The 14,367-nt window shown below is 39.6% G+C and overlaps 1 protein-coding gene across 2 annotated transcripts in view; it reads left to right on the top strand.

Annotated features, from left to right (window-relative positions):
• LOC107785265 ((DL)-glycerol-3-phosphatase 2-like) overlaps positions 1 to 14,136 on the top strand; it is a 71,477-nt gene extending 57,341 nt beyond the window's left edge. Inside the window, exons 6-7 of one of the 2 annotated variants that reach the window (XM_075221634.1) lie at positions 7,347 to 7,407; positions 13,948 to 14,136. In XM_075221634.1, the coding sequence (XP_075077735.1) occupies positions 7,347 to 7,407; positions 13,948 to 14,019 (133 nt within the window). In that variant the 3' untranslated portion in view covers positions 14,020 to 14,136. Of the gene's footprint in view, positions 1 to 7,346; positions 7,623 to 13,947 lie in introns of those variants that run through there. The other variant, XM_075221633.1, reaches the window with a different exon arrangement.
• Positions 14,137 to 14,367: the final 231 nt, after the last annotated feature.

The following is a 14,367-nucleotide window of genomic DNA, read 5'->3' as shown; positions in this document are numbered from 1 at the left end:
GAAGGTATCAATTTTCTCAAACATGGTTAGCAAGGTGATTAACAAAATAAGAGGGTGGCATCTAAAGTTCTTATCTACGGGAGGTAGAGCAGTACTTATCAGACATGTACTACTAGCCCTAAACATACATACACTTGCTGCAGTTCATCCAACCAAAGGCTCTATTGTTACAATTGAGAGGTATCTTGCTAGGTTCTTTTGGTCAGGCCAAGAGGATAGTGACAGATACCATTGGACTGCTTGGTCTAAGTTGTGCCTACTATATAATGAGGGAGGAGCTAACTTCAGGAAGTTAGAAGACATATGCAAAGCTTTTACTGCTAAACAATGGTGGATAATGAGGACCACAAATTCATTGTGGTCTCAGTTTGTTAGAGCCAAGTATTGCAGTACATACCATCCACTATTTAGACAGTGGTCAGCCGGCCAGTCCCATAATTGGCAGGCTATGTGCAAACTGAAGTATGAAGTGGAGCAAAATATTTTATGGAGAATTGGGAGAGGAAATTGCAGCTTCTAGTATGATAATTGGACTAATTTTGGTCCTCTATGCACAAGTCTAGCGGAAGGTGTGGGCTATGATAATACAAGAGTCAATGAAGTGTATAATAATGGGCAATGGGACTGGTCTCGATTGCAAATTCATCCTCCAGAAGTTGTGAAGAACCTTGTAACATCTGTGAAGATTACAATCAATCAAGAAGAGGATGATGACCCAGTATGGACAATATCTACTTCTGGAAATTTTTCTGTGGCTTCAGCTTGGAATTCTTTGAGGCAGAGAAAGGATTTTGCTCCTTTTGACTCCAAATTATGGCATAAATCCATTACCTTCTAAATGTAACTGTTGTCCACCACCAAATATGAGCCCAGGCGTGGAAAATTGTAAGCACTTATTTTGTCACGGGCAGTTTGCGCAACAATTGTGGGGAAACATTGCTGGAAGGGTAGGAATTGAACATAGAAACACCTCCTTGAGGAACCTTTTCTCTAATTGCTGGAACCATAGAGCCGGTAACTCTGTAGCTTCCTTTGTTTGTAAAATTCTTCCTCTTATTTTTGTGTGGGAGTTGTGGAGATCAAGGTGCTGCAACAGGTATGAAATGGAGAGGCCATCAATCAATAGATCTATTTGTTTCATTACCTTTAATATTGTCCAGATTGTTAACTCTCATTTCAGAAAAATTGTTATTGGTTGTAAATGGGAGGACATTTGTAAACTATTTGACATTTCCCTCCTTGAAAATTCCTTCACTGTGGTTAAATGGCTTAGACCACCACTATTGTTTGTTAAGGTAAATAGTGATGGGAGTTGTATTAATGGGAGCTGTGGGGGTGGTGGTGTGGTCAAGGATAGTGTTGGTAGGATGATTATGGCATATGCGATACCTTTGGGGCAAGGATCCAGTAATTTTGCAGAAGCGGAAGCACTCCTTTTTGGTTTAAAATGGTGCATCCAACAAGGTTATGGGTTAATTGTAGGTGAGACTGATTCCTTGCTGCTGCTTAACTGCATTCAAGGTTCTTGGTCCACACCATGGAGGATCAAAAATACTGTAAAGGAGATAAAGCAGTTGGTTCAAGATAAGAATCTTGTCATTAAACATTGCTTTAGAGAAGCAAATCAAGTTACGGACAAGATGGCCTCTTTAAGTCACCAGTTAGAGGAGATATTCATGTATACCTACTTTGACACATTGCCAAGGCAGGTTAGAGGGTTACTTAATGTAGATAGATGGCAAATTTCAACTTTCCGAGTCAAGAGGATAAGACCGAGCAATCTAGTATATGAGCCAACATGAATTCTAGAACTTATAACCACTTTCTGTTTTGTCAGATTGCCTCAAATCATTGTAACGTTTGTATGCATTTGCCGTGTCAAATTCACATCTTTCTAAGAAGGCAAGGCTATCCTCTCCTTCAAATTGTAACTGTTGCGTTACAAGTGGTAATAAGATTGTGACGTGGAATTAAAAAAAAAATATGACTCCATTGTTGGATCTGCTATATGTACTAGATATGTCTTATTTGTAGATTTATAATTATGTAATTTAACGGGAGGTTTTGGTTTTATGTCCCCCTCATATTGTACCTTTTCTTGGTGTCAATGCCAAACCCCCTATCACCACGGGAGGTGAAAGCCCGGGTCGTTGGATTTTTTTTTAAAAAAAAGGCACTGTCGGTGCCTGAGCTGGTCCCACCGGCTCAACAATATCTAGTACCTGCTCCTCAGTTGGAGAAACTAGTGGCTCCACAGGTGCTTCTTTGGCTGTAGTATGAGCCTCATCTCGGCCCCGACCTTTCGTGGCCCTAACTGGTGGTACAGGTGGTTGTCCGCCTGATCCGGCTGCACGTGTCCTCACCATCTGCGAGAATATAAAAGAGTCAAGATTCAAACTTCGGAAATAATAAATTCGCACGACAAAAAAAATGCAAGAAAGTGAAGTTTCCTAATAGTTTGGTAGCCTCTCGAAGATAAGTACAGATGTCTCTGTACTAATCCGTAAGACTACTAAACTTGCTCATGACTCGAGAGACCTACGTAACCTAGTGTTCTAATACCAACTTGTCACGACCCAACTCCCACCAGAGCCGCGACGGCGCCTGACACTACTTGTTAGGCAATCCAACAGTCACACAAACACAACGAATTGGATAAACATGGTTTAATAAGCTCAACAACGGAAATATCATGAAATATCTGATGAAAACAACCACAATACTGCTACAACCATCCCAAGGATCTGGTGTCAACGAGTACATGAGCACTACTGAGTATCAAATACAAGGCCAAATTCTCAATATAACTGTCTGAATAGTAGAACAGTAATAGTAGAAATAACGAAAGAGAACTTCAAGTTCTGCGGACGGTATAACAGCTACCTCGTAGTCGCCCAAAAGCTGGTAGCAACATAACTCTAGAGATCACCTAGTCCGAAAGTACCTGGATCTGCATACGAAGTGCAGAATGTAGTATGAGTACAACTGACCCCATGTACTCAATAAGTAATAACACTAACCTTGGGCTGAAAGCAGTGACGAGCTACGAAACAGCAGTCAGAGACCAATATCAATAACCAGTAACAATTCAGAATATGAAGGAAACATTAGAAGCAAGTAACTCAATGAAATTATGTTCACCTTGTTCACATTTCAGAAATTTAGGCATGCTTTCCAAGTATAACAGTTTAAGCCCAACACGGATAAGACGCTTCATTTACCAGCTAGCATGAGGAAGGTACATCTCTATGCCTATATGTCAAATCAACAATATCACTATGAAACCATTAAGAATAACCACACATCAACACTTAGCACTGTACGAGTGCCTGACAAAACTGCTCTTCATCGAGCACGTATATAAAACACTGTGCATGCGCCCACTGCTGGCATGTCAGACTCCGGAGGGGCGGATTCTGCCCAAGCACTAACCATAATCATATAGCCTATTAGTGAGGCCTAGTGCACGCTTCGCCCCAAATCATTAACACGTGGCTCAATATGAGCCTGGCGTACGTGTCACCTCAAAATCAATACCAATCTGCTCTATGGCTCAAGCTCAGTCATCAACTGGTCAAGTCTCACTTAACCACATTTCACAGTATTCAATTCAACAATGTTACACATATGAGGCATCAACAACATGTGAGGAATCAAATAAGAAAGTACTGAGACAGATATATCATACACGGATATAGCATCATGATTGAGAGCGTGTGTACTATTAAGGCAAATAGCTCATAAACAACAAGAATAGCCCTATCGAGTCTCAAACAAATAGCACATAGCCTAGACATGATTTCTAACATGAATCAGAACTCAAATGATCATACAGGTTTAGAAACATGGATAGGACGAGGCACGATAGCAAACCAATCCCATAATAGTCTAAAAGCCACCTCAAATCATGAGCACACCGGTGCACGCACACACGCCCGTCACCTAGCGCATACGTCACCCCAATACCTTTCATAACATAGTTCTCAGGGTTAAATACCCTCAAATCCAAGTTTAGATATGTTACTTACCTCACAACGCAGGACTCAATACTCCGAAAAGCCCTTCCCACGCGAATCGGCTTCCGAACGACTCGAATCTAGTCACAAACAACTTAATATCATCAAATAATGCCGTAGGAAACAACTTCGAACAATAAAGTTTCGATCTTTATCAAAATCGAAAAGTTAACCCAAAAAGTCAACCCCGGGCTCGCACCCCTGAACCCGATCAAACTTATAAATTCCGAACAACCATTCAATTATGAGTTTAACCATACCAATTTCATTCAATTCCGACCTTAAATCGACCTTCAAATCCTCATTTTATAATTTAGGAAAGTTTTTACTAAAATCCCCAATTTGTTCACTATAAATCACCAATTAAATGCTAAAAACAATGATGGAATCATGAAATAATAACAAATCCGAGTAAAAAATACTTACCCCAATCCAAATTGTGAAAATCCCCTCCAAAATCGCCCAAAACCGAGCTCTCTAACGGTCTAACCCAAATTGTGATATAATAACCAAACCCTCGAAATAGAGTATTTAAAACATTCTGCCTGGCATATCCTTCGCGATCGCGAAGAACAAACTTCCAGCTCCTCAAAAGACCCTACGCGAACGCGAGGCCAAGGACGCGAACGCGAAGCACAACGCACCGTGACACTACGCGAATGCGGGCATTGCTTCGCGGTCGCGAAGGCTTACAACCAGATGCTCCTAGCCGACCTACCTTCTACGCAAACGCGACGATCATAATGCTATTGCGAAGGCCACTGCATATCAAATCATTGCGAACACGATTATCACTTCGCGAACGCGAAGAACAACCCGCATGCCTTCCAAAAATACGCCATCACGACAGCCCTTCCGTGATCGCGAAGAAGAAAACCAGACATCAGAATCAGCTATGCCAAAACATGGAGAAACGGTCCGAAACCCATCCGAAAAACACCCGAGACCCCCGGACCTCATCCAAACATACTAACAAGTCCTAAAACACAATACGAACTTACTCGAATCCTCAAATCACATTAAACAACAATAAAATCACGAATCATACCTCAGTTCAAGCCTAATGAAACTAATGAACTTTCAACTTCCAAAACTCATGCCGAAACATATCAAATCAACTCCGAATTACCTCAAATTTTGCATGCAAGTCCCAAATGACACAACAGACCTATTCCAACTCTCGGAACCAAAATCCGAATCCGTTATCAACAAAGTCAACTCCTGGTCAAACCTCTCAACCTTTCAAACCTTCAACTTTTCAACTTTCATCAAAAAGCACCAAATCAACCTACGGACCTCCAAATCAACATCCAGACACACGCCTAAGTCCAAAATCACCATACGAAGCTATTTGAATGATCAAAATACCATTCCAGAGTCGTGTACACAAAAGTCAAATTGCGGTCAACTCTTTCAACTTAAGCTTCCAACCTTGGGACTAAGTGTCCCAATTCACTCCAACACTTTCCTGAAACCAAACCAACCACCCCGGTAAGTCACATAACCACAAAAGAACATAAAAGAGGCAATAAATAAAGGAATAGGGCTACAATACACAAAACGATCGGCTGAGTCGTTACAAAAGGTTACACTGATTGATTTTATGAGTATATCTCAATAATTTGGAACTAAGATTATGTTTTGTTGATTAACTCATAGATGGTGTAAATCTCTTGAAGATAACACCTAGTTAAAATTTATTGAAGGAACAATATGATTTTGGTATGGTTCTCCATGTCTGAGCTACGTGCTCAGTATAGCAAACAAGGTTACCTTTTATATATCTTTCTATTGCACTGACGACACTTGTTTCATCTAGCTGCTAGTTTTTGTCCATTCTCCTCTTTCTGGATTCTGACAAGTCAATTTACTTGGTCTCCAAGCCTTTTTTTTTTCAGGATCTTGCTTTTTTCTTCTTCCTATTGTGAATTTTGTCTTGACTTTCAAGAAACTCTGAACCAATCAAGTTTAACGATGCTTCCTCGTGTTATAATTTAAATTCTTTTTCTGCCCCTTCAAGGTCATCTGATAAGCAAAAAGATTTATATTACTTTTCCGCCATCAACTGCATCAGTTGTTTGCTGCTTTACCAGGACCCTGAAATTTCCTCTGACACCCATGCAAACTCCAGTGTTTACCCATGATGGATAGACAAGAGTCCTTGTTTGTGTCCTTAAATATACAGACACAAATATCTTGCTAATAGTGATCATCAGAGTCCTTGTAACATGGTTCCTTTTTTGGTGTTTCTCTGGTTTTTGTCTTTTCAAATTAGTTTCTAACGGAGTTTTCCTTTTTTATCCATTATAAGGCTATCTTTTTTTTCTTCTTGTTTTAATTTGATATATTCATATGTGTGGAGTGTTAACCATTTTCATAACCTTTGAACTTTCTCACCTTTGTTTCCTACTATTATTACTCTTGAGTTACCACATTGGTAGGATGAGGGTTTCATGGTCTCTTTATATGGTATTGGGCAATTCTCACTAAATGAGCTAACTTTCGGGGTTGAATTAGATCCAAGGTCCAATTCTTTCACATGGTATCAGAGCCAGACCTACCCAATTCTTGTTTTATCCGATGTTGGGACCCTATATTATATTGTTCATGCTCCAGATGTCTAGTCTTGAACGTGCGAGGGGTGTTGAGTTTCCACATCAGTGGGATGAGGGTTTCATGGTATATTGTCTTGGGCAATCCTCATCTCGTGAGCTAGCTTTTGGGATTGAGTTAGGCTCAAAGTCCATTTCTTTCGCAATATATTTTTGGGTTCTAAGAGGCATGTAGCATGCTTTAACTACTAAAAATTCCCGAAGTTCTCTATGTTGATGAGGTTTTTTTCCTGGTAGATGCAACGTATGCCAAGCGAGTCCTGAAGTTGCCTTTTAATTTTCATTGATGTAGAAGATTATTTGTTAGAAACCAGAAACTAAAGGGAAGAAGAAAATAAGAGGTAATATGGACGGAATTTGGTCCAGTGGGAAGTAAATGTGAACAAATTTCCTTTGCACATTTTCCTTTACAACCCTAAAAATGAGATGTGCTCAAGTTCCTTTCACTTCAATTTTTCTTTTATTTTTGCTCCTTTGCTCTTCTCTTTTCATTCTGATGCATACCCAATAATTCATTGAAGATATCTTGTATGCCTCTTGCATGTTTAGATGAAGTCACTGATCTTGCTTTTATCTCCATAGCACGTTGTTGTCTACTTTGTTCCTGATTTTTTGCCTTGATGTTATATAAATGTGTTTTCCATACGAATGTATAAAAGCTCTGCTCATGGTCAGGGTATCATCATCTACTGACGTGGGTTTTATGCACTGCATGCAGGTCAGTGGTTATGGTTCCAGATGCAAGGTTGGACAGTTCATATCATGAAGTTGCTGATCAGGTTTTGAGTTCTTTACTTGATTTCAACCCAGCCGATTGGGGGTTGCCTCCATTTGAAAATTCATCAACCAAACTAGATTAGAAAACTTGATTAGTTTATTTTGATCTTGATCCTAAAGTTCCCAAACCGAGCCGTATTATGAGTTCAAAACTCAATTTTTGGGGTTCGCCTCCGGTTGTTAATTATAGAGCTTCATGCTTGACTCATTATTTTAGATACTGAAGATCCATTTCTGAAATTGAAGATTTGTTGTATTTCAACTCATGCATGTGTCCATAATTTTGTTTTCCTTTGATATGGGCAAACCCTATTTCCCCACTCAGAGCAGCCAAGTGGCCATTTTCCACTTCGTTCCCATGCCCATCTACCACTTGTAGGTGTCACGGGCCCAAATCCTTACATTGGGTAGCGACACCTGCTCGCCCGTGCGGCGCCCACAGTTCCCCTCGCTGCAGGCCAGCCTGTCTCCTTTCCCAGGATTTCCAAGCACGATCCTGTGCCTGTTGGTGGGACTCGCCCATAGGCTCGCCCCAACTTGTGCCGCCCGTAAGATGCCTAGGCCCTTGGCCCTAGACATGTCGTGGTGCTTCATCTTAGGATCACAATCCATGCGCGCCCTGGGGGATTGGCTTAGGACATGTCTTGTCCCTTGCCCAAGACTGAGCAACACTCCTGCGTGCACAGCCCAATCCTCAAGCTTGACACTCGCCTAGTGCATCCGCGACTAGCTCGTGCCTCGCCCGAGTAAGGCAACCTTTAGCCCTTGGCCATTGTCATGCGCGTCTTTCGTGCCATGCCCATACATTGCCCTCGCGACACGCTTCCATCCCGAATAGTGCAGTGTCGACCCACAACTGCACCTTTAGGCCAACGGACCCTTGCTTGCATGGTTGAACCCAAGCCATGCTCACAAGTTGACACATGATGCCCCTATGACAGGTGCGTCAAGTATCCAATCGGCACGGAGGTCTCGTTCCAACATTCGGCAGCCCGCGGGGCTGGCCGTTCCACACATCGAGCCTCCAGCACCACTTTGATGCCCAACGCTGGCCCGAAGGCGTCGCGCCGTCCATACGAGTTCCCAAACTCGTGTGGATACCTTTGACACTCCTTTGAGTCATCTAGGCAGGCCCTTGAGGTTACCCCCAAGGTAGCTCATTCGATACGGCTCGGTGGTAGCACGTATGGGGGAGGCAGGTCGTAGCTTTCATCACCTATACCCCCCCTATATATGCTTAAAATTAAAAAGCCCAAGTTGCCCGAGTAGACAGTTCTACGTCAGACCATTAGAAGGACCTTTTCTCACCAGTTCTTGACCGAAATCACAACTCCAAATTGCGAGTTGTGACAGTAGGGCTCATATTAAATGCACTTGTCCTTCCAACATATGTTATACTTGTTTTTTTCTTCTGATAATCGTGGTCTCCAGGAAATTTGAGTTCATCTCGACTAATTTCATCGAGTATCTATTACCTCCTACCAGCACATGTACCGAATAACTTTATCTATAATAGCTTGGACATATGAGGAAAAATCACCAAGCATTTTAGCCTATGCTGTGATTTGAAACTAAGACCACATGGTTCTCAACCCGTTTCATTGACTATTATGTCACACCCTTTGGTGCCATATGTTTTAGTTTTTTAAGATGTAGCAATCTAAAGACATTTCTTGGTGCAACTGAAAAACGTGATTTTCTATGTGACTAACATAGCTAAGTTGTAGATTAGAGAGGTCCGCACTTTCTTTTAGTCTTTATTGAACTCAATAATAATAATAATAATAATAATAATAATAATAATAATAATAATAATAATAATAATATGCTTGATCATGCAACCTTAACATTACCATAAAAGCTGTTGCTGTGATTAAATCTTCATTTCTCACATTTGTTTTTCCCATTTAAGTTCTAGTGAGCTTTTCTTTGTTTCTGGCCTTCTCTGAACCCCGTGAATATCGAGAGCTTAGTGCACCGGACAGCCCTTTATACAAGTTGGTTGTCAAGAGATTTAATTCGTAGTTTCCGCTTAGCCTCTACAAAATTGTTTGTGTGTGTTGGTTTGGTGATCACATTGTTTTCCACGATTTTTTATTACTTAATATAGCTAATCATTTTATCGGAGGTGATATACCCGCTGAAACTTGGAAAAGTAGTATTTTTTGTGTTGTCTTGGTAAAACTCATTTTTCATCCACTAAGTTGGTCAGAAATAGTCAAAGTCAACTTGTCTAGGAATTTGAAGTTTTAAAATGTGTTAAATGTTCAAGCCAATATAATTCAACATAAACTCATTGTAAAAAAGTTATGGTGCTATACAATTTGTTAGCATTACAATCTTCTTCAGCCGTACAAGCACGTCGGAAACACTGACTTCAACTTTTTCAAGAAACAAAACTATTGGTATCAATTGGTAACGAAAAGAGCTAGTTAACTATTCATTACCTGTTTGTTTCAATAGGCAACGAAACGAAAGAAATCATAATACAAGAAAAGAAAGTCTTAAAACTACCATATAATCCATCACGAACCAATTTCCAAATTGAATTGTAATAATAAAAAGCCGGCACCCCAATTATGCAAAATCATACGTATTTAACTGTAATTCATTAAACTTAATACCCACTACTAAGGGTGGCATGTGGGCCGGTTAGGACCGACCCCGACCCAGGACTGCAAGCCCAAATGGGCGGTGGGCCTAAATGGTCCTAACCGGATAGGACCGGGACCGTGGAGAGGTGGGCTGGGTAGTGGGCCGGTCCCATAGGCGAGGCCCGCGAGACCGGGACCGATTGGGAAGTGGGCCGGCTCAAGCGGTCCTAAACGGGCCTATCCGGGCCCAACGACTAATTTTTTTTAAAAAAAATCTGCCACATTATAGCCGTTATGGCATTTAAAATATGGCCGTTTTACCTGCCAAAATAGCCGTTGGCTATTTATAAAATAGCCATTTAACCCCTCCAACTTTGTTTTAACCCCAAACTTTTTATAATTACATTTTTTCCCTATTTTCAACTATAAATACCACCTCATTCTTTCATTTTTCTAACAAAATCATCAATCTCTCTCTAATTTTCTTTTATAATTGCTTACTTTATTGTTACAATTTGTGCAAAATTGTGAAATTGGTGAATTGAAGTCTTCAACGATAATTAATTTTCAACAAGTTGTTTGTTAATTCGGTAAACTCGTTCCAACTGTTAAGTTTTAATATTATAGTTTTGTTTGTTTTATTTACTTTGTATTGCTTGATTAATTAAGATGGCTTATTCCTTAAAAACAATATTTAGTAAAAATAAGGAAAAATCCAAGAGTGGTGAATCTAGTGGCCAATCTGTTCCTCCTCCACTTTCCCCGACTCCCCGACCCAAACCTGTTGCCCGTCCTACACCTCCTATTCTTAATAGCGATAATAGTTTATTATAATTTACCGAGAGTCAAATTTGCCATAATATTACAACCGGTGAACAATTAAATCATGAATATATGAATGCTCTTTATGGTAATCCAACTATTGATGAAAATGATGATGAAGAAATAGATTTTGATGAAACGCAACCGGATGACGATACACCCACTAGTCCTGCTCCTGAAGTTAACTCAACTAATAATAATCCAAATGATGCCCCGTCTGACCCTCCTGTTACTGCCCCTACGTTTTCTAGATAACCTTCTAAACGGGCAGAAACATCTATTGTTTGGCCATTTTTTACTCAACTAAGAGAAAAAAAGGGCTAAGTATAAAACTTGTGACAAAGAGTTAGTTTTTAAATATGTTGGAAGTCCGGAGGGGGGGGGGATGTTTGACTAGACACATATTGCTACACCCCCAAGATAAAGTTAGATATTTTTGTATGAAAGCTTTGGCCGAGGGGATAAGTGCACCTAGTTAGGCTGACCTTAGTACCAGGTCAAATCAATTTCAACCGGGAATTAACACTATTACTAGTGCTATTTTATATTATGATCCAAAAAAAATCGGGAAGAATTGGCAAAAATAGTTATTGTTATGTGCTTACCCTATAGTTTTCCTTCTAACCCTCACTTTGTGCATAATATTAGAAAAGTTTATAATCCTACTTATAAAGGTTTTCCTCGCACAACCGTAAAGAGCGATATTTATAAATATAAACATGAATATGAACAATATTTGCGCTATTAAGGTAATGACTGTGATTACCTTACTGTTACCAGTCATTGGATTGATGAGGATTGGATAATACAAAAGCGCATTATTGCTTATAGAATAATTAATTCACATCACACAGGACAGTTTATTTCTAGCACGGTTACTGATATTTGTAGATATATTTACATTAGTTCTAGAATAATGTCAGTTTCAATGGATAATGCTACTAGTAACACAAATGTTGTAGCCTTGCTTACTACTACACTAAGTCCTGCATTTAGTAACATTTTTCATGTTAGATGTATTTGTCATATTTATCATTTAATTGTGGGTGATGGTATGCGAATTTTAAATGTTGAAATTGAAAAGGTTAAAATGGCTCTTAATTGGCTTTTTTATTCAAACCGAAGAAATAGACTTAGAGAATATTTTAAAAGATGTGATGAATTTGGTCTAAGAGAAAGAAAGGTTCCTAATCCTTGATGTTATTTTGATGTTTGATAAAGTTTATATGATGCTATTACACTTGTGTACATGTTTGGTTTGGAGCTGAGGGGCTCGGGCGAGTTTCGGACCATTTTTGGACATGTGATATTGCTAGTTTTTCTACTGGTGCACAAGGCTTCATGATCGCGAATGGGAAATTTAGGGTTGGGTGTGGGGTTGGTTACTCTTCGCGAATGCGAAAAGTAGGTCGCGAATGCGATGACTTGGGGGGTCTGCCCTTTCGCGAACGCGATAGACCCTTCAAGAATGCGTAGCCTTGGGTTGGCTGGGGGGAAGGCTGAGGAGTTCTTCATCGAGAACGCGACCAGCAGGTCACGAACGCGGAGGCTTGTCTAGGGATGGCTTTGCGAACACGATTGGGAACTCGAGAACGCAAATGCCAACTGGCCTGTGTGCTTCGCGATCATGGCCGGTGATTGGCGAACACGAAGAACACCTGACACCTATTTAAATAAAAACTCGATGTCAGAATTTTATCATTCTACACCATTTTCGTAACCTAGAGCTTAGACTAGAGAGTATTTTGAAGAGATTTTCATCCCTACTTTGTTGGTTAGTACTTTTTAACTAGTTTTGATGTGTTTTCATGATCACCCATTGATTTTTTAACTTTAGATTATTGATTTCAAAGTATAAATTAGGGGTTTTGGGTAGAATTTAGGAATTGAGAGAATTTGAGATTTAGACCTTAAATTGAGGTCGGATTTTGAAATAAATTACATAATCGTGCTCGGGGGTGAATGGGTGGTCGAATGTTGTGTCTGAATCTCGGATTTTGACCAAGCGGGACCAGGGTTAACTTTTGTTGACTTTTTTTAAATTTCATTAAAGATTGAATCTTTTTCACTCGTGGGTAGTTTTTAAAAGTTATTTTGAATTGTTCGAACTATATTTGGCTAGATTTGATTGGTTTGGAGGTGTGTTCTAAAGGAAAAGCTAACTTGATTGGTCTATTTGCTACTTGATTTATGTGTGTGTGTGTGGGGGAGGGGTGGGGGGTAGCATATATGCAAGATGACGAGTTGTATATACATAGTCATGGGTTAAGCATGCGAGTTGGGATATTTATTTATTGTCTTCAATTATTTCATGCCTTCATTTAATTCATGTTATTACTTGTTAAATTTTTTAATTGTTACTTGCCCTTGTTAAATTCATGCCTTTATCTGCTATGTGCCTTAATTTGTTAATTGTTTCCATGTATCCGTGTCTTTATTTGTTGACTTCCTTTACTTGCTTTATGACTTTTTGTATTGTTAGATAGCTATTTTTATCCGCTTTATGTCTCTAATTATGTTATTCTCTTATTGCGTTTTATTTTGAGATACGCCATAGTTGGTTGTAGTTTATACATTTAATTTATATTATTTGGGATCGGGTAGCATATCGCAACGAATATGGGTATTATTGTGTCGGATTGGATCGCACGCTGTAATGGATATTGGTATTATTGTGTGAGATCGGGTTGCACGCCGTAACATATATTAGTATTACTGTTTGGGATCAGGTTGCACACTGCAATAATATTTGTGTATATATATATTTGTGGATCAGGTTACATGCCGTAATGGAGAAGACATGTTATTTATATATATTTATGGATCGGGTTATATGCCGCAACGGAAAAGACATATTTATTGTCTGTAATTGTTGGTTCCTTATCCGCGTTGTATTGATAAAGTTGAGCTTTGATGTTATTCTTGGTCCTCTGTTATGTATTTTCTGTTCCAGTTTTCATGTTATACTTGTTTTCTCTGTTTTGTTGGTATTTCATTATACTCGTATAGGTTTATAGTGAGTGCCCTATTATAGCTTCGTCACTACTTTGTCGAGGTTAGGCTCGGCACTTACGGAGTACATGGGGTCGGTTGTACTCATACTACACTTCTGTACCTTTTGTGCAGATTTTGCTGTTGGTCCCAACAACAGTTAGTGGTGGCTCGCTCGGATCATCTTTTCACAAAGACTTGAGTTAGAGCTGCACGACATATTTGTATGTATGTATGTATGTATGTATATATTTGTGGATCGGGTTGCACGCCGTAATGGAGAAGACATGTTATTTATATATATTTATGGATCGGGTTATGCACCGCAATGGAAAAGACATATTGATTGTCTGTAAATGTTGGTTCCTTATCTACGTTGTATTGAGAAAGTTGAGCTTTGATGTTATTCAGGGGTCCTCTGTTATATATTTTCTGTTCCAGTTTTCATGTTATACTTATTTTCTCTGTTTTGTTGTTATTTCATTATACTCGTATAGGTTTATAGTGAGTTCCCTATTATAGCCTTGTCACTACTTTGTCAAGGTTACTCTCGGC

The sequence above is a fragment of the Nicotiana tabacum genome, chromosome 9 (genome assembly GCF_000715075.1).
Source record: "Nicotiana tabacum cultivar K326 chromosome 9, ASM71507v2, whole genome shotgun sequence".
In the NCBI taxonomy this organism is placed as follows: Eukaryota; Viridiplantae; Streptophyta; class Magnoliopsida; order Solanales; family Solanaceae; genus Nicotiana; species Nicotiana tabacum.
The sequence above is the reverse complement of the archived record's forward strand: the minus strand, read 5'-3'. Positions and strand labels throughout refer to the sequence as shown.